This window comes from Scatophagus argus, chromosome 8 (assembly GCF_020382885.2).
Source record: "Scatophagus argus isolate fScaArg1 chromosome 8, fScaArg1.pri, whole genome shotgun sequence".
Classification (NCBI taxonomy): domain Eukaryota; kingdom Metazoa; phylum Chordata; class Actinopteri; family Scatophagidae; genus Scatophagus; species Scatophagus argus.
The window spans coordinates 707,501-730,000 of record NC_058500.1 but is presented as its reverse complement, the minus strand read 5'-3'; the positions used below and the strand labels follow the sequence as shown (position 1 = coordinate 730,000).

The window sequence follows — 22,500 nt, the reverse complement described above, 5'->3', positions numbered from 1 at the left end:
CCTTTTTCTGCCTTTTCCTAAATGCCCTCCTCCCCTCCTGTCCCCTGCAGTGTAATCCATGGCCATGTTTAATTGATGGATTGATGATGAAAGTTGCAGGAGGAGGGATGGTTGTTCCATGTTTTCTCTTCCTCTGGTGAAGGAGATCCGCTGAAATCCTGCCTCCTCGTCTCCTTTTCCTCAGGTTCCTTACATGATGTTGTCTGCTTCGTTGTCCTTCGTTTATGTCTCCGGGTCCACGTCCACACAGCTGGGAGCTGCTGTCACTCCCAGACTGACTGATGGATCTTAAAATACTGACAGGGATGTTCGCCCTCGCTGGTCAGATGATGACACACGTATTTCTGGAAACTTTTCTATTTTTGTGTTTGGTTCTTGTACATGATTGGATTATTGGATTATTTTACCTCTCCACAAAAAAGGTGTTTAAATGAAATGTTCAGACAGAAAAGTCAAGAACTGAATCATCCGGCATTGTGTGACCCGTGTGGATTGCTAGAACACAAAATAATATCTCAGAACTAATTATTCAGTTCAGATAGAAGCTCAGCATGTGTTGAAAAGCAGACTGTTCAAAGGTAGCTCCATACAGGGGCTCGCTGCTCTGCTAGCTGTGGTTACCTTTGGCTGTAGCTACAGCTACTGTTAGCTCAGTTAGCTGCACCACAACCTGACGGGGACAAGAAGGTGGTGCAAGAACATTTCCTTTCTGGACATTTTGTGAGTTTGTTTCTCAGTAAGTTTACGAAACTTAGCAGACTCGCTGTTCATGTTCATTAGGTCAGTAGGTGCAAATATGGGACTTAAGTTCGTTGATCGATCCTTTAATAAAATAAATCTGAATTACAGTAAGACATAAAAACAGACAGATGGTATAGACAGAAAAGTGGCATCACAATGAGAGGAAACAGAAAATAAAACTCAGAGTCACTCAGTCTATTTTCAGCATTAGGAGTAGTTATTTAGAGTTCAAACACTCAGCAGATGAAACCCTTCACGACATGACAGGGAATCGAACCAAGAGGACAAAATGACGAGAGTAAAAATATTCCACATGGGACCAGTTTGGAATCAAAACGTCCTCCACAGACCGACGCCGCCAGCTAGAACCACATAGTTTAACGAAGCCTTAATGCGGATCGAGTTCCCGCCCACACACCCGTCTGAGCCAATCAGGTGCAGCACTCAGCTGTCAATAGCATCAAATAACTAATTGAAACTAAACCATCTTTGGGAAAAAGTTATTTGATGTTTGGTTAGTTTGATTAGTTTGGCCCGTGTCCCATGTGCTAACATGAAGGGGGAGGAGCTTATGTCCCTGGTCCTGAACACAGTCCTCCTCAGGAACACAGTTTCTATCACCTGGATATGAAACAATGCACAGGTAAGGTTCTGTCGTGACCCTGTGACACAACACGACGATGGACCGACTCTGGAACCAATCAGGACGCATGAGCAGGAAGCTCTTGTACTTTCTTATTCTTTCCTCCTCCTTCTCTATTTCTGGCCACAAGGAGTTAGACCCTACATAAATGTTTCACACACACACACACACACACACACACACAGTCTCTGAGGTTTTACAGTGGAAAAGGATCCGATAATGTGATGCTCGTTCGTATGTTGTATGATGCCGTCTCTCCCTCCTCTGGTGGAACCTGAACACAGTCTGAAACGAGACGACTTCAGGTGAAGCTTCAGCTGTCTGACTGACTCAGGTCGAGTTTCTCTGCTGAGCTGGCGGAGGGATACGTCCTGCGAGTTGTGTTGTGTTTCATGACTCCACACAGCCTACATTACCCACAATGCAGCTCTCTGGCTGCTGTGTGTGACACGGTTATGATGAGGATCAGCTGCTGAACTCTGGTCAGCTCACTTCCTTCTGACTCCACACCAGCAGATCCGTTTGGGTTTCAAACTTCACCCGACGCCGACTCAGCCGACATCACTTGAGGACGTTTGTAAGACGTCACACGGCGCCCCCCGGAGACACTGGACTTCAAAAACCCTTCAAGAGGAGGTTTCACCAGTTGAATATTAAGTGCTGATTTCATCCTTTTGTTTTCAGACAAGTTGTGTTGGAGCCTTATTGTGAAACAGCCACAGGAAATGATCACAATACAAACAGACTTTAAAGTGGAATCAGAAACTGGTCTGTGGCTGAAACCACCGCAGGCCTGAGAGCAGCTCTGGACCAACAGACGTGTGTCAGATCTGGTTCCTGTGGCCTCGGGGAGCCTCGCAGTCCAGCTTCCACATCTCTCTCTCTCTCTTTTCTCTCTTTCTACGCCTCGTTCCTCCTGTTTTCCGCCCTCTCGTTTTCTCCTGTATTTCCATCTCCCACGCTCTCTCCTTCCTCCCCTCCTCCTCCTCCTCCTCCTCCTCCTCCTCCCTCTCTGTTATTAGCTGATGTCGGTCTGTCGCTGAGAGGAGGCTCACGTTGTTTCAGAGCGTCTCTAATGTGCTTTATTTGTTCGTTTTGCATAATCCACATTTCAGTGTTTATTTTTACTTCACACACACACACACACACACACCCGTGACTGAAACAATCCATCTGTGTGTGTGTGTGTGTGTGCGCTTAAATATCACATGACGTGTGTTAAATGTTTCAGATGCTCTCACGTGAAGAGGAGACGACGAAGGGGAGAGGAAAGGAAAGAGGAGAAGGAAACTGAAAGAGGACAGAAAAGACAAAATGGAAGATAAGAAGAGAAGACAAAAGAGATGAATGAAGGAGGAGGAACAAGGAGAGACAGAGAGGCGAAAGTGAGGAGAGATTAATAAAAGATGGGATGAAGATGAGAGGAGGAAAGATGGAGGAGTGAAAAACAGAACAGAAGAGGAGAGGAGGTATCAGAGGAGAAATGGAAGGTGAATAAGTGAAGGAGGAAGAATGACGGAAATTAAAGGAGGAAGAAGGAAGAGGAGAGGAAAGGAGGAGTAGCAAGAACATAGGAGAAAAGAGAAGCGACAAGGAAGAGAGAAGAGGACAGATGAGAGGAGGAGAGGGAGGAGGAAGAAGAAGAGGAGGAGGAGGAGGATGCACTCAGACACTGAGAGGAAATAATTGATGAGAGGAAAAGTTCTTTCCTCCTTCACTCTGCCTCACTCGTCTTTTTATCCGTTTATCTGAGCATCGCTCGCCCAGACGGAGGAGGAGAGAAGGAGTGGAGATGAGGAGGAGGAGAGGAGAGGAGGGGAGGAGGAGGAGGAGGAGAGGAGAGGAGGGGAGGAGGAGAGGAGAGGAGGGGAGGAGGAGAGGAGAGGAGGAGGAGGAGGAGGAGGAGGAGAGGAGATGAGGAGTGGAGGAGGAGAGGAGAAGAGGGGAGGAGGAGGAGGAGGAGGAGAGGAGGAGGAGGAGGAGAGGAGAGGAGGGGAGGAGGAGAGGAGAGGAGGGGAGGAGGAGAGGAGAGGAGGAGGAGGAGGAGGAGGAGGAGAGGAGATGAGGAGTGGAGGAGGAGAGGAGAAGAGGGGAGGAGGAGGAGGAGGAGGAGAGGAGGAGGAGGAGGAGGAGGAGAGGAGATGAGGAGCGGAGGAGGAGGAGGAGGAGAGGAGATGAGGAGTGGAGGAGGAGAGGAGATGAGGAGGAGGGCAGGAAACTCAATGAGGGAGGGAGGAAAGCTAAGAAAGCATGGAGGGGAGAAGAGCAAAAGAAGGAGGTGAGGACAGATAGATGGACCCTGCAGAGCGTCCAGTCATGAGGAAAACTAGGACACACACACACATACAGACACACACACACACTCACACAGACACACACACACTCACACAGACACACACACACACTCTTCACTCCACATGCTGAAACTTTGCGTTTGTTCGCTGTGCTTCATGTGTGGGTTCAGGCAGGAGAAGATGCTGTTTGTCTGAAGGACTTCTGTCCTCCTGCCAGGTCAGATTCTGAACACAGGATGTTACTTGTAGAGTATTTGTACACGGCTATAATGGTACTTTTACTGCAGCGAAGAGACCACAGCCGTAAACTTTAGAGAAAAATTTATTTGACTTTGATTTGTCTGTGTGTGTGCGTGTGTGTGTGTGTGTGTGTGTGTGTGTGTGTGTGTGTGTGTGTGTGTGTGTGTGTGTGTGTGTGTTTGTCAGCAGGATTTGTGGTGAAACAAGGATTTCCTAATTGCACTGCAACAAGATAAATTACTTTCTTGGCGAACTGAAGGACAGCGTTGATGGTGTGTGTGTGTGTGTGTGTGTGTATGTGTGTGTGTGTGTGTGTGTGTGTGTGTGTGTGTGTGTGTGCTTTGCAGAGGACAGAAAAGCCAGTGAGATATCGAGAAGGTATAAAAGTGGTCTCCTGGTCTCAGTGGGGATCTGAGACTTGGTATCTTCTCCAGGTGTCAGCTTGTAATCTTGTCTTGATGTTGATGTTAAAACCACGTCAGCAGTTTGCTTTGTGCTCTTTACGTTACCTCTGACTTTAATCCTTCTTGTCCAAAGACAGAAATTTCAAATTCATCTTTAAGTGGACGAGCTGATTTGTTGAATTCACTTCCTGAGTGTCGGTGTGGGATCTACTGGACCTGGTGGACATGTGTGGGATCCCACAGATGAACAGAAGAGGCCCGAGAACGGAGCCCTGAGGAACCCACATGCGCTTCCTAACTGACTGTCTGTACTTCAAACAGGACTGAAACGGTTTAGTCCACAGGCCTGTCACTGTCATGGCTGCACCTGCAACTCCACACACGCTGGCCGTTTACTTCTTATTTTCCAGCTGTGATGTGAGTAAAAGATGCTGGTTTAAGTAACAAATTATCAGAAAAGAGCGACAGGATTTAAATATGGAAAGACGACTGTGGTGTCCACAAGAGGAGCTCAGCGGCAGCTGTGCTGTGTGAGGACGCCATGCAGCAGGTGGGAACAAACACGTTCATTCTCTCTGCACGAATGAACATTAACGTCATTACATGCAGAACGTTGCTTCAAAGGTCACTGACTTTAAGAGAAAAGCCTCAGAGAAGCAGGAGCTGCACGAAAAGCCGTTAAAACCTCACCGTTATTATGTGCTGAGGAAGCTGCCCCGCCTTCATTTCTGGGTAAATGTATTTTTGTCTCAAAGCTCGCGCTGGTCGAGTCCTGCTCATGGAGGAGCGGGAAATCGAAACAGCGAGAGTTTACAAAACGCAGCGATGATGATTTAGGTGTTCCAGCCGCTCAGGTGTGAAGCTTTGCTGCTTTTCCTCTGAATGGTTTGAATCCTCTGAATGTGTTTGTGATCATGTTGAGCTTTGGACTGTTGGTTGGACTGAACAAACTCTGTGAAGGAGTCACTTTGGCCTCTGGCTCAGTGGGACCACATTTCTCACCAGTTTCACCAGTTTGACAAAGCAAACAATCAGTGGATTCATGGAGAAAATAATCAGCAGATGAATCATCAGCTGCAGTCAAAGAAAGCTGGTGTTCACCATGAGCCTGAGATCATGTGATCAGACCAGACATCACCATGATCATCTCTGGGATCAGCCCAATATTCACTCCTGATTGGTCAACACTGGAGCTTGTGTGTCAGAAAACATGTCTTGCAGCGTGCCTGCGCCTCCTCATTAGCATCCCGTCTGCATTAGCATACCCTCATAATTACCAGGTCGCACGGTGACCTGAGCTGTGGTAAATGTCATGTTCCTGTGCATGCACCATTAAATTCTACGTGTGGCCTGTTACATAACACACATTCCCATCATGCCTCAGGAGGAAGAATCTGATTTAAACTGTTATTTCAGTGAGGTCAGCAGGAAAGGTTTTGTTCCTGCTGCACACAGTCGTGTAGTACGAGAGGTCAAAGGTCACCAAATGCAGACTGCTGGAGGAGCGAACATCCCAGCGACCTCATGAGACCGTCATGGTGATCGCTACTCGTTTCTGTAAACACCGACTGCCAAGTAACGACTTGCGAATCGGCGTTTCCTGCAGTGGGTAAACGAGTTCAGTCACATGACAATCCGGTTCCGTTTCAGTCCGTCAGCTGGTCCATGAAGAGTTCAGTCCTCAGACTGCACATCCAGACCAAACACCCGCACAACTGATAATTAGCTAACATCACGCTGCTAAACATCAACACATTAGCTTAGCCACTGTGAGCACGTTAGCATGCCGATGTTAGCATTTAGCTCAGAGCACTGCTGTGTCGGTTTGTTCTAACCACAAATTCAATTTAGAAAGAAGATAAGAAAAAAATCACTGACATGAATTGATCTCTGGCTTATTTCCCTTTGAATAATATTGATTAGAATTGGAAACGGAATTGAAAATAAACCCACACATGCAGTCATTAGTGCTGCCACAGATCTGCAGCTCTAGATCTGCTGCCCGCTCGGAGTTTGGGAACACTCCAAACCCCCCGCGTAGATCTACAGCAGCATAGATCAGAGACTCATTACAGAGCGGCTGCCAGCCCCGATCGATCACAGGTTATTGATCATTTCACACTGTGGCCCCTCACAAGTCCTCCGCAACTGGTTTCTCCCATTATGGATCTGTGGCGGCGCTCACTCCATTACAGGTTAGGAGGAGAGGATAGATGTACGGTCACATAGATGCAAAACCTCGACCTGCTGGTCACATGACGCCGGTTTCGCTGTCCCTCATCACTCTGGAGGTGAGTTCACTTCCAGTTTGTCCACATTAAAAACAGAGAGGAAGATTAATCCACAGGAAATGAAATGTCTTCACACTCGCACTCAGCTACTCTCTCCTTCTCATCTGAGGCGTTTAAACTGTTTAAGAGGAAATGACCCTTTCAAAATAAAACCTGATAAAACATTCCACTAAATTTACTGTCGATCAATGTACTCGTCATAAGGATGACTCCTATGGCTCTAGAGGAGTAGCTTCAAATGGATATACTCAAGTGAAATACAAACAACAACAACAACAACAACTTTAGATCCATTGGATCACAGGGAATAATGAACACTGCAGTACATTGTGTCTAAAAGGTTTCATGGCCAATCACTGAGGCAGGAAGTAAGCACCTGACTCATGAATCCCTCCGAGGCTAATTGTGTTCACGTAGGCTGCAGATGAAAACTCGGTTTAATGGGAGTTTGTGCTGCTGATGGCCTGTAAAGATGAAAATCAAAGCACTGAAGTCATTAAGACACTAACTTCTAATTGTTCTTTTATCTCCGCAGCACTTCTGCTCTTCCACTCTGTTTCTAATCTCTTGTTTCCCTTTTTATTCATTATATGTTAATGTACACAGTGATTACGAGTCTGTGTGGAGTCTCTCTTCACGCTCTGCAGAATACGGAGCCTCTCTGTCTTATTCAATTCTCCTAACAGATCAACATTTTCCTTGTGGGTTTTTTCAGCTTCTGTATGAACGGTTTCATAAAGCCTATGAGTTTGACAAAGACAGTTTTTTAAAGATGTTTTATAAACACATAAGTTTCATGTTATAAAGTGGGATGTGCAGAATGTGGTGTTGATCTGGTGATTTTAATCTCGGGCCTTTCTGCATATTTGGGCTCTAAGTGATCAGCAGGAACAGAAGGTTTGCTGACAAGCCTTTGAATCAGCCACACAATAAGACAAACGGACTGAGCCAGTGGAGGCAGCTGAAGACCGGCAGCTTCCACGTCCTGTGGGCTGAAATGACTGCTGCTGTTTTTGGTTAAGCAATAAAGTTTCTTCTCTGTCGGGATCCTTTCAATAATGTGGTCAGACACTTTGACGTGCACATTGGCCCTGAGGGATTATGTTGCTGCTGGTGACGAGGACCTGATGTGTCTCACCTGCTGCAGAACCAGACCTTCATATGAAGCAAGAGGTCCTTTAATTCCTTTAAATTCCTTTAAGTTCCTCTGTCTGAAAAGCCTTGTTTGCTCCTGTTGAAGGTTCGTGCAATATACTGCTAATACAAACACTTCCTGTATCTGTTTCAAATTAAAATCCCTCTAGCCCTTATTTTTTTAACAAGGCATTTATTGTGAAACATTTGCAGGAAAACTTCCACTGAAATGTAGCCAAGCCGTCTTTTGGCACTTGCACTTGTACTTGTACCACGGCTTGGCTTGAACACACACACGTCTGCAGTGACCCTATTTATTTATTAACTACCAGTTTTTATTTGAGGGAACACAGCATGTACACAAACAGAAACGCCGATCAGACAAACGTCACTTTGTGGTTTTGGAAAGTAAAGTAAAGTAGACTATCACTGTTACCAAAAGCCAAGCTCACCGACTGCATCTCCGCACTGCAGCACGGACGTCCTGCAAAGCAGTTGTAATAAAAGCTCCACGATGGAGCAGCCATTTTGTGCGCCATCCTGTCAGCTGGAGGATTTTTCACACAGGAAATGGATGAAATAAAGCAAGGAGCTCTCTCTGTAAGTCTGCCTGTCTCTGATTAGATTTGGATTCATTTGCTTCTACCTGTTCCTCCTTTGTGTCTCCTCTTTCTCTTTGCATTTCCCTCCCTCCCTCCTTCCATCTATTCTGTTCTCTCTATTAAAACATTAACAGTGTGAGCCAAGCGTTGAGATGGTCTATGATTCCATCCAGACTGTTTTATAAGGCCGCCTGCTGCTCGCTCTCAGGCTCATATACATCCTGCTCCTAAGAGGAAATGGCTGCTTCCCCTCTTGTTCTTATAAATAATGTCGACGGTAAAGTGCTCTGCAGCAGCACAAAGCATACCGGCAGGACACTAAAGTTGGTCTTATAGGCGCTTGTCTCGTGAGGACAGGACAGGACGGCTTAAAATGAACTAACCTCTACATCTTTTTATTGATTATGTACCGATGACTCCAAAGGACGTCACCAGAACAAGACGGCAGCATTCGTACCCGGGATGTTTTGGACAAGGTGGAGTTGAAAGATCACTTCCTGAGCCAGCAGTCCCCCCCTCAGTGAGCTGAACCGCATCCCTGCTGTGGAGCAGTTTGCACTGTGACGCAGACGCTTCAGTGAAACGGACTCAACACTAAGAGGCTGCAGCAGCTTCCTCCACTCAGAGCTCAGCTGGTTAGCCGTCAACGACACGCTTTAGTCTCTCTTTACCAAACATGAACACAAGCGGGTTTACTTTGCAGATTTAGTGAAATGACTCATTTCTCTTTCTCTTTACAGCTCATATGAACAAACATTCTTTCATGCTTTCTTTATCTCAATTCTGTCCAAATATGCAGATGAATCAGACTGCAGGCAGGAGTCAGACCACCTCCAGATGTGGCCTGAACTAAAGTCATCTGATCACATTAAAGCTTGTGCTGCGCTCACACCTGCGGGAGGCTACAGGTGATAACAGCAGGTGGAAATGGGGTCAAACATGGCTGAGTTTTTAATGCCTATTGGATAGAATTTATTGTTCTGCTGTCGCATGTGAGATAACTTCAGCTTGTTAATGGAAAATGAACTATTAATTCTTCAGCCGAGAGGTTTTTTAATCAGACCACCTGAAGACGGTCGGCATGTTGTCCTGGCAGAGCAGCAGATTAGGTTTCTGAGCTCATATATTGCCTATGGAGGTGCTGCAGCAGGTTTATGATTTCACTCCCAGTTTATTTGCACATCGATAAAACACAGGAGCAAAGCAATAAAAGCAGCAAGATGAAAAACAATGATAACAAACTGAAGAAAGAGAAACAAATGAGCGGATTGGACTGCAGCCGGGGAGAGCGGAGGTGGGGGGGTTGGAGAGGAGGAGGAGGAAGAAGAGGAGGTGGGGGAGGAGAAGGAGAGCAGAGGAGAGAGGAGGTGGGGGAGGAGGGGGAGGAGGAGAGCAGAGGAGAGAGGAGGTGGGGGAGGAGGTTACACAGAGCAGAGAGGAAGGAAAAAAATGGTTTGATGGTGTGAACTTGATCAATAAATGATCATGAAAGTTGATCGCGATGCTGTCAACTTTTAAAACAGAGAACAATAAAAGTCCCCATTAAAACCAGAAAGCATTAAAGGAAACAAAAGACTTGACATTCATACGCTGCTGACTCTGCTGCTGCTCAGGTGTTTCCTATCCTGTCTGTGGTCACCTGAAGCCTCAAACCAATCAGACCGAGGTGGACTACCAAGCTTCTGCAGAGAAGCTACAGACGTGAGAACGTGGACGCTTCGCTCATCACGTTCGCGTCCTCAAGGAGCCCTGAGACATCACATTCACCAGACTGGAACGGATGGACGGACGACCTGAAAACAATCATCATCATCATCATCATCATCTCTTTTTCACACTCTTAAATGGAGTTCATTTACGTCCCTGTTGGCCAAATCATGACCCTGAGGTCCTGCTGCTTCATTCCAAGCTGTGGGACTGGACAAACTGCTGTCCGTCTCACGTGTAGGAAGACACACAAACTAGTTCAGCCTCAGGTGCGACTGCTGTTTGAAGGCGCTCGTCTCGTTCCTGCTGCAGTGTTTCACAGTGAATAAGTCGAACATTCAGAGATCCTCAGCGTTTACAGATGCTTTGCAGACGAGGCTAAACTGGTGACCGGACTGAACGGCCTTCAGCAGGTTTACAGAAGTCCAAACCCAAACTCGAGACGGGACTCTGCGTCTCTTTACCCTCACAACATCTGTGATATCTGGATACCTGTGATCAATGCAAACACAATCAATGAAATCAGTGTTTTACTGGAACAGCCTGAGAAGCTGTGAGAGACCACACATCAAATCAAATCTCAAAGTGAAACCTATTTCAGAGAGAAGGAGAGGAAGAGAGCAGAAGGAAGAGCAGAGGAGGGTGAGGAGGGGGAGGGGGAGGGGGAGGCAGGGGAGGTAAAAGCCTGGGTTCTGTTCTGCTGCCTGGAGAATCCATTTAAAGGCCTCTCCATGCTTATAACTAATGGACCTGAACACTGAGAGCACAGGAAGTGAGGACGGCCTTTCACAATAAGATGTACAAACTGATTCAGAATCCAACTGCGGTTTAGCCTCTGGGGCAAACATCAAGGGGTTCAGGTCTTCCTGACGCTTTATTATTGATAAACCACACAGTGTGTCGGTGAAAAGTCAGAAATAATAAGAACCAATAAGAACCCAAAGTTTTCCATCCATTCGGTATGTCCTGAGCCTGGCACATACGGGCAGGTAGTGCAGCGACCCCGACCGGTGAGGATCAGGTGACCTCCACCCCCGGCTCACCTGGAGACCCTCAGGGTTAAACCCTGCGCCACACGATCCCTCCTTTACATGTTTCAGACCTCGGACTGACGAAACAGCAGAATGAACGAATGAACCAAAGCTCCACAACGTTTTTCACAGCTCGATGGAGTTTAACACCACTGAGGTTTTACTACAGCCCCAAACTGTTCACACTTTCCCATTCACACCCTTTGAACTCACGCTGTATCTCGCTCCATTCACAGACAGGTAGGAGTACAGAGTCATATGGAGAAGAGAGAGTGTGTGTGTGTGAAAGCAGTGTGGTCGGCTCAGTCGGAGCTCATGGCAGATTCCTGACTCACTCTCTATTTCTGATGTTTCCAAAGGCTCTTTGAACAGCAGATAATAGATCAGTGCTGGAGAGCTGCAGGGTGAGTGTTTACACACACACACACACACACATTCTCTCTCTCTCTCCATCCACATGGCAGCAGTGAGTGTGTGTGGGCGGCAGCACGGTGAAGATACACCATCGTACTCGAGAATCAACGAGTGGGAAGAAAACACACACACACACACACACACACACACACAGTTCGGGTTGTTCACACTTCATCTCTTGTCATGGTGGAAACAGACTGTAAAACTCTCCTCCGTGACCAATGATACTGACACGTCCATGTCCCGACACACAACACAACGATTTCAGCCAAGAGCCTGAGAGGAACACGCGTTTCTGTTGCCATGGCGAAGGTAACAAAATAAGCCCTGTTCAGCCTCAGATATCACGACAGTCTGCAAGCACACAACATTAAACCGATGTTAACTCACCCCAGTGTTGTCATGGTGACGATGGTGTACCAGAAGGAGGCCGGGATGGAGGTGAAGGTGGAGCCCTTGGTGCCCTTCTCGGCGTAGAACATGACAGTAGCGAAGATGATGATGGCCATGGTCAGGGAGAAGAGCAGGAAGCCGAGCTCGGAGGCGCAGCTCTTCAGCGTGTAGCCCAAAATCCTCAAACCCTGCGAGTGACGCGAGAACTTGAAGATCCGGAAGACGCGGAAAACCCGAAGGGTGACGAAGGCGCCGCTCACGTCTTCGTTCTCGGGCATCACCAGGCCGATGTAGTAGGGCATGATGGCCACCACGTCGATCACCGACATCACTGAGCGCATGAACTTGCAGCGGCTGGGCGCAGCGAACAGACGCATCAGGTACTCGAAGGTGAAGATGAGCACGCAGGCCGTGTCCATGCAGAAGAACGCCAGCTGGTACTTCTCCCCGCAGGGGAGGTCTTTGACGCTGCCTTTGGGAGGCCGGCAGGGGACCGTCTCCACCACATTGGCGATGACGGAGACGGCGATGAAGAAGCCGGTGACGTAGTAGAAGACCAGTGCCATAGTGGAGGTGTGGGGGTTCTCGAAGGCCCTCCACAGCCGCTCCCTGGAGGTGCTGTGAGGAGGGAGGGGGGCGTCCATCGCCTCGTTGGCCTCAGTGTCCTCTGCCAGACGCTCCTGGTTCTCCTTTTTCCTGTCTCGATATTCCTTCACAAAGAGGGGGAGGAGGGAGAAGAAGACCAGATTGTCCAAGATAAACTCACAATGGTTAAGTCACAGACACAAAAACACTCAGAAGAAAGAAATGCAGTCACAGATTCAGAACAGGACATTTCAAAAGTGTGTCTGGTTAACATGAGCCCTTCCCAGTCCCACAAGTCATTAAATGCATCATTACAATCGCTTTGTTTCTACATGGACGTGTTCACGCTTTATTGTAAGGTCACAACACAACAACACAACAGCAGGGATGTGAACAGGTTGTCACACTCGGCTGCTCATAAGCAACACCTGAAGATCTGCTTCAGCATCGCGACAGCATGTTAGCTTTGGGTGCTAGCCGATCACCAGCCTTGTTAACGTCGTGTTTGACTGATGACATTAAATACAGACTGAGACCCAACAATAATTCACTTTGTGCTGCTTAATTTGAATGAGTGTTAACTCCAGCAGGATTAGCAGCCCTTCCTGTTAGCTGTTAGCCGACAGCAAACATGTAGCAGTAAAATAAACAGCAGCCGTCGCTGACGCGTTTTGCCTCAGAGCCTTCGGTCGACAACACACATGCTTTGAGTTACTGAAGATGCAGACAAACAGAAGCAGAATCTGTGAAATCACTACAGGAATAAAAAGAAAAACTGTTTTCCATAGGAAACTGTGGGGGAAGTGTTGAGCGGGTGAAAAAGAAACCCAGAAATTAAAACCTCTCACAGTAGAATCGATATTTGTGAACAAATCTAAAGACAATGATCCATGCATGAGCCAGTGGACAGGCCAGTTATAAAAACAAGGATAAAAAGCTTTTAAAGTTCCTGAAGACAAGGCTGACATGACAAATGCTAATATAACGAAGCTCTGTGGCTGATTTGTTGTTCAGACAGTAAGCTGGGAACTTGTTCACGACTTGTTAAAGAAATCACTTACAGAAACTGCCAAAATCAGTGGTGATAAAGAGCCAAATCAGACTGCATTTGAGCTGTTGGTGTTTCAGGGGGCTCATCGCTGCAGTCTTAACGAGCTGGAGTTTTATAATGGAGTTTCAGAGCAGCACTGGTTAGCAATCCCCCTCAGATCCATCAGTGTTTTGACACTTTAGTCATTTAGCTGATGACGCTTTTCTCCAAAGAGACTTAATGAGTGCAGCAGCAGAATTACCGACATTACAATCGGCTGTTCCTCCAGGAAAGTCACAGCATCCACATACGCTCACGGCGCAGGTGTTAAACATCATTATAACCTACAAAGGCTGCGGCGATCGAACAACAGAGGTCCTTTACTGGACTGTGCTGAGCTGCAACAAAGTCTGCCCACTTAAAACCATTTCTGACCAACAACAGCTGGAGCAAATCCACGTCCAACAAGTCACTGGACTGCTATGATTTGCTACAACATTTTAGCTGGTTTGCGAGATTAAAATGTACTACTTAAACTGGTCAGCTTTAGGTTAGCTTTGTGCTTCCATCAACGCTAACATTAACATTATGTCTTCATTTAAGGCAAATCATTAACTTGCGTAGCGTCCACTGAGGTGGCAGAATTTCTTAGCACTCATCAGAAGGCAACAGGTTTACCTCTAAGTAGCAGTCTGGTTTGATTTGGTCTGGTCTGACCTGGTCCAGTCCAGTTTGGTTTGGTCTGATTCGGTTTGGTTTGGTCTGATTTGGTTTGGTTTGGTTTGGTTTGGTCTGGTCTTGTTTGGTTTGATTCTGTCTGGTTTGGTCTGGTCCAGTCCGGTTTGGTTTGGTCTGATTCGGTTTGGTTTGGTCTGATTTGGTTTGGTTTGGTTTGGTCTGGTCTTGTTTGGTTTGATTGTGTCTGGTTTGGTCTGGTCCGGTCCAGTCCAGTTTGATTTGGTTTGGTCTGGTCTGATTCGGTTTGGTTTGGTTGTGTTCTTTTTGATTTGCAGGCTTACCTCCATGCAGCAGTCTCCGATGATCTCTGGCACGATGCCGTAGAAGGCCAGCTCTTCGTCGAAGGCCTGGATGCACTCGTGGCGCGGGTAGTGGAGCTTCCCTGTGCGGTAAAAGTTCAGAATGTGCCGGAACATTTCGGGGTCTCGGTCGAAGAAGTACTCCTGCGTGTCCTCATTGTAGAAAAACTCCTTTTCAGAGGAGCCCAGCAGAGTGTCTGGATAACGGTCCAAAGTGTTCTTCCACGTCTGCAGAAATGAAAAAATAGAAAAGATGATTTCTTTTCCACTTGAAAACTGAGATACAGTTAGAATTACAAACTGTTAGCAACAGTTTGGTCATTCAGCAACATTCAGTTTGTGCTGTTGAACTTGTTTTCCAGGCTGAAAGCTGGAAGACTTTTTGTTCATGTTATTTTAACACCTGCTGAGCTCTCACACACTCACCATTCCGCTCATATGTTATTATAGGAAGGAGGGAGGTTTGTTATCCAGGTGTGGTGATGCCAAAGCTCACTGCAGTCCTGTAACCTGGGCTCTCTGCAGCCCTCGGAGGTCACACCTGCTGACTAAAGGCCTCCAGAGCTCGTCAGCTCTTAGTTAGCTCTGTTAGCTGTTAGCCAGTCGCAGCAGACCTGGTTGTCTCACAGTCTGTTTTGAATGCTAGCCCATATGTGATGACGACGCCCACTTTACCTGTAGAGGTGTGTCAGGTGAACGAGCCACACTTAAATCGACTCCTGATTACTGAAAGTGGGCTGGAGGTTCCAGTTCTAGTGAGTTTGGTTTGGTTGGGTTGGATTGTGTTCTTGACTGTCTTTTTATGTTTCATTAAATGTGAGTAAAATAAATGTATTTTATTTGAGCCCACATGTGCTCTCTCTTGATTATTCTGGACACTGAGCTCGTTCTGATTCACCCATTGGTTATGAGGGTAAATTTATCTTTTGGTAATTAATGTTGGCTAATGTGTGGACATGTCAAAACATGTTTTCTCTGCAAAAATTCATTTTCAGTCTAGGACTTTAATAGCTTTTTTCATCATGGTGTTGAAATGATCATACATGAGAATAAGGCCAAATATGACAGACACCTTAACAGCAAACATGCACGGTACTCCACATGTTAAACACTGAAAGTTACTGAGATGTTGAGCACGACGGGGCCGCCGGAGCGTCACTGACGGCAAAAGTGAAGTAGGGCCAACTTTATGCTTACATTTCACTATTTGGCAGTCCATATAAAAAGTAAGCCTCTTGTTTGTATTTCTAGACATACTTAAAGCTGCTGCATTTTGTTTTTAAGAATGAGGTCGCCGGCTTGACGAGTTCTTGTTCTGCCACCGCAGCAGAAAGTACTTTGGTGCTGCTTGACTCCTGAAAGCCACCAAAGTCTATTTTTATTGAGCAGCCATTTTGTTATTATTTGAGCCCAAATGCACATCAGTGAGCTGATTAGACGTACAGGATTTGCAGCCTTTGGCCTTGGAAGCTGGAGCACGTGAGGAGAAACGTGAATCTCCAAAAAGTTCTTCACTGACTTTATTTTAAGCAGTTGGTTTGCCGTCCAGGCTCATAATAACTTCTGACATACTCTGGTTCATTAAAAATGAATACGATTGTAAGACTGAGTCCATGGCGACTGTAGCAGAGCTTTGTGGTGAAGATTGTGGTGGAGAAAATTACTTTGACCTTGAAATGACGGCATATTGGACCAACAAGGACACAAAACCACTTCAGTGTCAGTGAGATGTGTTGATCGGATAGACGTCGCTGGTCCTACACCTGCTGATGAGCAAATAGCTTTTCAGTTGTTCTTCCTCTCTTCACAGCTCCAGGCGGACAGAAAGTGTCCAGCTAATCCAGTTAAAATGAAAGAAAGACAACAGTTTGTTCAATTTATCTTTAAGGCAAAATGAAACTCTAACTGAGTGCTGCTGACAGATGCTGTGGGTCTGCAGTGCAGCACATGTACGGAGCTGGAAAATACTACATGAAGGAAGCGTGACATCAAATGTCAATTTAAAAGAATTACGCCTCGCTTGAAGAAAAGATGTCCTTGAGAAGTGCCCTTATGTAGGACATTTCTACCCAGCATCGCATGTGTGACAGGATGTGAAGTCACATGTGCTGAACTTTACTTTCTTCCTTGCTACAGAAAACTAATTCCTGCACGATCACCAAACAGTGAGGTGTGGGAACACCTGGTCTGAAGAGGTCAAAAGTCACCACACGCCAAAAGGCACTGATTGGACAAACAGGTCATCAATATCATCACTGGGTTTTTGACCTCCTCTGACCTTTTCACGCGTCTGGGAACTTCTTACTATAACTCGTCTAGTTTGGACATTGTTATCAGGGATCCTGGGCTTGAAAGCTGGGACGTATGAAACTGATGGCCTGTGCTTTGGAGCATGCTCAGTAGGCAGCAGCACCCACCTGAAACCTGACCCCGCTGACGTTGACGTACAGGATCTCATCGGATCTTGACGAGTTGTCCACAGGAGGTTTTGGCATCGTCTTCTTGGCCAACGGGAGCCAACCCACTGCCGCGGCCCGTGCAAATGGCAGCCATGTTGCCACACCAGCCGCCATCTTGCATCAGTAGAGAGTCGAATTCTGACCTCAGAGGGCGGTGAAGCTAACGAGTTCGAGGTAAATGTCTTAATTAAGTACTGAGTGGCAGCGAGAGAGGAGGTGGGCGGACATGTTGGAGGGGAGGAAGGGGGAGGAGGGAGGGAAGGGTCAGATGGCAGTCAGGTGTCAAGCCATGAAAACAAGGCTGTAGAGCAGCAGGAAAGCCAGAGCATCGGCCAGGTGTGTCGCCTGCCTTTTATTGTGACGAGTTTCTGACGTCCTTCTGGTGGGTAGCGATGGGGCCGTCCTGTTGCCCTCCAAAATAAAAGTAGGGCTCCTCCTGACCTGCAAGGCGACACTTTTAAAACCTGGAAGCTCTCAGGAGTCAGCGAGAATATTTCCTGCTTTTGTGACTGCAGGTGACTGCAGGTGAATGTCAGATCTGCTCTGATCCAAGACTCTCTGGACAGAAAAACCTAATTTCTTGAAATCTCAGCAGTCTTAGACCAGCAGAGTCTGTGTAAAATACTAATAAAGTGATTCTCTGATATTGGTGCCACAGGTTTATTGCAGCTGGGACTTCCAACAAACATCAGAACGCTATAAATCCAGGAAGGAAAGTGTTAAAATGTCTGCAGCCTCCTCTCTCTCTCTCTCTCTCTCTCTCTCTCTCTCTCTCTCTCTGTCTGTGTCTCTCGCCCGCTGTTTCTCCCTCTGAAGCCTGATTTGTTGCAGCGCTGCAGCCTTTCAAATTCTTATTAAATTGTGATGATGGCTCCTGAAGTTGCAGGATAGACAGAATCGGCTGCGTTGCCTCCCTCCCTCTAAGTGTTTCTCCACTGTGGAGATTATGGATGTGCAGCCTCCCTCTTCCTCTTCTTCTCTTTCACGTTTTGCTTTTGCTTGCTGTTTTGCCCTCTCTAATTTCCCTTCATCTGTTTCTGTGTCTCACTGTCTGTCTCTCTCTCTCGTGGTCGGTCGGTCGGTGGGGCATCAGAGGTGGAGAGACGGCAGCTCTGTGTCGGACAGCGAGGAGGAGACATCGGGCCGTCCCGACTCCATGTCCATGTATGGCCGTCCTGTCAGAAAAACACACAAACAGAAAAGAGACAGAGAGTGAGAGACAAACCAGGAGGAGAGGAGGAGACGACGGGGAACAGCAGGAGAGGGGAGATATGGGAGGGAAAAACTGGAAGCTAAAGCAAAGGGGGAAAAGGAGGAGAAAGAACAGAAAGGAAGGGACAGGAAAACAGAAAACATAGGAGGAGCAGGAGAGGAGGAGAGAGGAGAGGAGCAGGAAGGGAGGAGAGAGGAGCAGGAGGGGAGGAGAGAGGAGCAGGAAGGGAGGAGAGGAGAGACGAGAGGAGCAGGAAGGGAGGAGAGAGGAGAGGAGCAGTAAGGGAGGAGAGAGGAGAGGAGCGGGAGGAGAGGAGAGAGGAGAGGAGCAGTAAGGGAGGAGAGAGGAGAGGAGCAGGAAGGGAGGAGAGAGGAGAGGAGCAGGAAGGGAGGAGAGAGGAGCATGAAGGGAGGAGAGGAGAGAGGAGAGGAGCAGGAAGGGAGGAGAGAGGAGAAATAGATTTGAGGGAGAATATAAGGAAAAAGAAGGGAACAGAGAAAACCTGGAAAGCAGGAGGAATGAGGAGAGATGGAAGGAAGATGGAGAGGATGAGTAAGAAGAGGGAAGAAGTGAGAGTGGATGGGAGGCAAAGCATGAGAAAAGAATGAGGAAGAGAGGGAGATCACAGGAATGGGAAACTGAGTTGTCCAAAAATGGAGAAAAAAAGAAGGGAGACGAGAGGAGAAGGACGAGGTTATAAACTGGAAAAACAAAAGCTAAATGGGAGTTGGAAATAAAGCAGGATGAGGGAGGGAGGGAGGGGAGGGAGGGGAGAGGAAATAAAGGAGGACCCTCACTAGCATCTGAGTGTTTAAAGGTCAGTCCACTGGTTCCTGCTGAACCTCTGCTGGGCACTATTTTCAGCGGCGGATGAATCCGTGGTGTGGCTACACGCTCAGTACGTGTGAACATGAAGAAAAACGTGGAATATCTCTGGGAAGAGTTTTATTTTCTGTATTGAATGAAACATTGTGATCCATTTAAAAGTGCATAAAATCAGATGTGATGTCATCACAGCATTTTGTCAGCCATGTTTTTCACTTTATGTTTGCACCTGCAACTCAACTTTAACCTTTAATGTTCAAACTGCCTTGAGCTGATCGCATGTCATCCGTCTGCTTTTATTGAAGCAGAAATCAAAAGATTTTCTTCATAAAGCAGGTGAGAAACGTCTCAGAGACGGGCTGAGTCCGTCCTCCGCCGATGGACTCGCCGCGTCGACGTCTCGTTGGTGCGTTTCGGCTCTGAAGCTGCAGGTTATTAAACATGTTTTTATGACGAGCGCGTCCTCAGCCTGCTGAGGGACAACACTTCCTCTCGCTCTTTATTTCTCCCTCTGCGTTCCTCATTCAATAAGCAATAAAGTGTCGTCTCAAGCTGCTCGTCGTCAGATGAGAAGTTATTGTCGCTGCTTTATTGCATGAAGTCCACAGTGGGAACAATGAAACTTTTCCTTTCTCACGTTTTGCGTGAATCACAGCAAACTCACCCAAAAATGTCGAAACTGACAGCTGCAAACATCCCCATCGTGGCCAAATGTTTGTGGACAGCAGTGACGTCCACATGCTTAAAAATGCCTTCCTGTCTGCCGAAGGTCGGCGGACCAAAATGATGCGAACTTAACAAGATTTCACAGACTAAAACTGAAGTGAAAACACATTAAAACTAAATGATACCTGAAACACGACCAAATTATGAAGCTCTTTGACTTGGAGGCAGAATCACACATTTACGCTATGTGGACAAAAGTCAGTAGACACGGAACATCCCGAACAACCAGCCAATCAGAGACGACTCTGGTGTTGAAAACCTTCACAGAAACCTTCCAGTGAGAAGGATGCTGTACCTCCAGTACAGAGATTTCAAAATAAAAGTACACAAAAACTTACAGAAACAACAAAACAAGGTCACAAAACTCACAAAACGTGTGACTGTGAATTAAAATGTTCACTCGCTGAGTTTTTCTGTGTGTTAATGAGTGATTGAAGCGACGTCCTGCTGATGACCAGGCCTGTTGTATATCTGAAGGTGCTCATTTAATTTTATCAAAGGCTGCTGCTCCATCTTTCATATTCATAATATTTTTCAGTGTTTTTCCTATGAAACCAGTTGAAGCATGCAGTGCATCTTGTAGCTGAGCCAATAACAGCACAGAACTCCAGTCACACATGATTCCACTCTGGTGTTAAAGACGTCGACACATGCGTCATGTGAAACAGCAGGTTTTACAGCGCTGCAGTAATCAGGAGAACCGCGAGCGTCGTCACGTCGTGTACGCAGTCTGCTGCTGGTTTTCATCTGGGTCCATCTGGGTCCATCTGGGTTCATCTGAGTCCGGCACCAAAGGTCAGCGCAGACAAACGACTACAGGACACAACGCCATCAGAAACCATCGGAAAAGCTGCGACTGCTCACGGTGGTCAAAACAGCAGTGGGTGACAGGGAGCAGGAGGGAGGGCGGTAACCTCACAGGTCCCAGTACTACTACAGTACTATTACAGTACTACTACAGTATATTCTATTATATTAGATCATACTATTCTGTTTTTAAAAAACTGCCAACCGAACTAAACTCAACTGGAGCAGAAATGTCCCCAGTGAAACCTACAAACCCCGCACACACACACACACACACACACACACACACCTGCCTGACTCCAGTTAGTGTATTTTTCTCTATGAATTATGAATGAAAGTGCAGGCCTGACTGGTTTCTCTGTTTTCAGCTGCACTGCCTGCCTCGGTAACCATTAAACACACACACACACACACACACACACACACACACACACTCTGCCTCCATCTGCCCAGTGTTGGTGCTGCAGTGTTTTCTGGCTTTATCTTCAATCTGGAGTCCAAACATGCTGCATCATTTCTTCACTTGATGTCTGTTTATTCAAACAAACCTGTTTGAATGTGAAACCAGTCTGACGTCAGGCTGCGAAAAGAGCTGAATCATCAGCATGCGGTTTCATGTTGTGGCTGTAATGCACACTGTGGCCTTCAGGGGGCGCTGAGAGGACTCAGACTCTTGTTGTCCAAAGTGCTTTTGCTCCTTTTTGTTCAGGATGAAAAGTAATGCTTCATTTCACACGTCAGTCCGTTGTGATCATCTCAGTCTGTCCTACTGATTTATTGATTTATTTTAAATTTTCCACACGTGCACTTGATAAAGTGTGTAAAATCATTCCTTGGCTGTCAGTCTGTCCGTCCGTCCAGCCGTCTGTCCGTCTTCTCATGTGGGAGTCCCTGCTGACATCATGTGTTTCTGAGTGAACACCAGACATTCAGAGCGTCCACATGATGCTTTGTATCCACAGCTCTGGGATCAGCGTTTCCCCTCACCCCGAGCTGCTGCTGCTGTCAGTAATGGCTGCTGTTGGCTGCTGGCTTTATGGTTATTATTGTGGAAGAGCCGAGCCCGAGTCAGTGGATTTCCTGCCGACCGCTCAGGGGAAGACTCTCCTCGTCCTCTGAAAGAACCTCTTCGACTGGTTCTGGCAGGACAGCCAGAGTGCGAGCACATGAGCAACACGAAGCCCTGCTGGAGATTAAAGCAGGAGCAGGACCGGAAGGAGCTCGGACGAGCAGCAGCAGGACCAGGAGACAGACGTCTCATGGGATGTTGTGTCAGCAAGAGGAGCACGTTGGAGTATTTTCACAGTGTGGTCTCAGTACTTTTACTCCAGTAAAGCATGTGAGTCCTCGTACGTCTGTGTTTCCTGCAGACATGGAGTGAGGCCAGCGCTTCCGGCTGCCCTTCCAGCTGCGATGGCGGATGTTACGAAGCCGTCCCTGAACTCATCACCACAGCTCTAAAGTGAGGACTTCATTCTCAGTGAATTATGACATCATCTCATAAGATTTTCGATCTTCAAATGACAATGATTTTCATGACTGGCGACAAATTTTATCTGCATAAATCATTTAATCTACAAAGTGTCGTACGGTAGCAAAATAAATGGACTTTTTGATGGTTTGTTGTGGATAGAAATACACAAAGTGTGTTGACGTAAATGAATAATTTACGACCAAAATGCCTTTCAGCTGATTGTCACACCAATGATGAGTTCTTGTCATAAAATGAATTTTTCTCCCATCTTTCTCTCAGACATGATGTGTCACGTGATTTGAGCAGAAACAGACAAACACAACCCGCTCGGCTGCTGACGTGACGGATGTTCCCGCTGCCGCCGCTCTGTTCTGCACGTGAGCCGATCAATAACGGGACAACTGCATGTCTCCAATCACTGATCAATGGAGCAGAAAACATGTTTGTGAT

The 22,500-nt window shown here is 46.9% G+C and overlaps 1 protein-coding gene across 2 annotated transcripts in view; it reads right to left on the bottom strand.

Annotated features, from left to right (window-relative positions):
* kcnd1 (potassium voltage-gated channel, Shal-related subfamily, member 1) overlaps window positions 1-22,500 on the bottom strand; it is a 44,305-nt gene that overhangs the window by 19,479 nt on the left and 2,326 nt on the right. Inside the window, exons 2-4 of one of the 2 annotated variants that reach the window (XM_046397307.1) lie at window positions 16,964-18,180; window positions 14,529-14,774; window positions 11,892-12,604 (exon numbers count right to left, since the gene is read on the bottom strand). In XM_046397307.1, the coding sequence (XP_046253263.1) occupies window positions 11,892-12,604; window positions 14,529-14,774; window positions 16,964-17,119 (1,115 nt within the window). In that variant the 5' untranslated portion in view covers window positions 17,120-18,180. Of the gene's footprint in view, window positions 1-11,891; window positions 12,605-14,528; window positions 14,775-14,972; window positions 15,328-16,963; window positions 18,181-22,500 lie in introns of those variants that run through there. The other variant, XM_046397308.1, reaches the window with a different exon arrangement.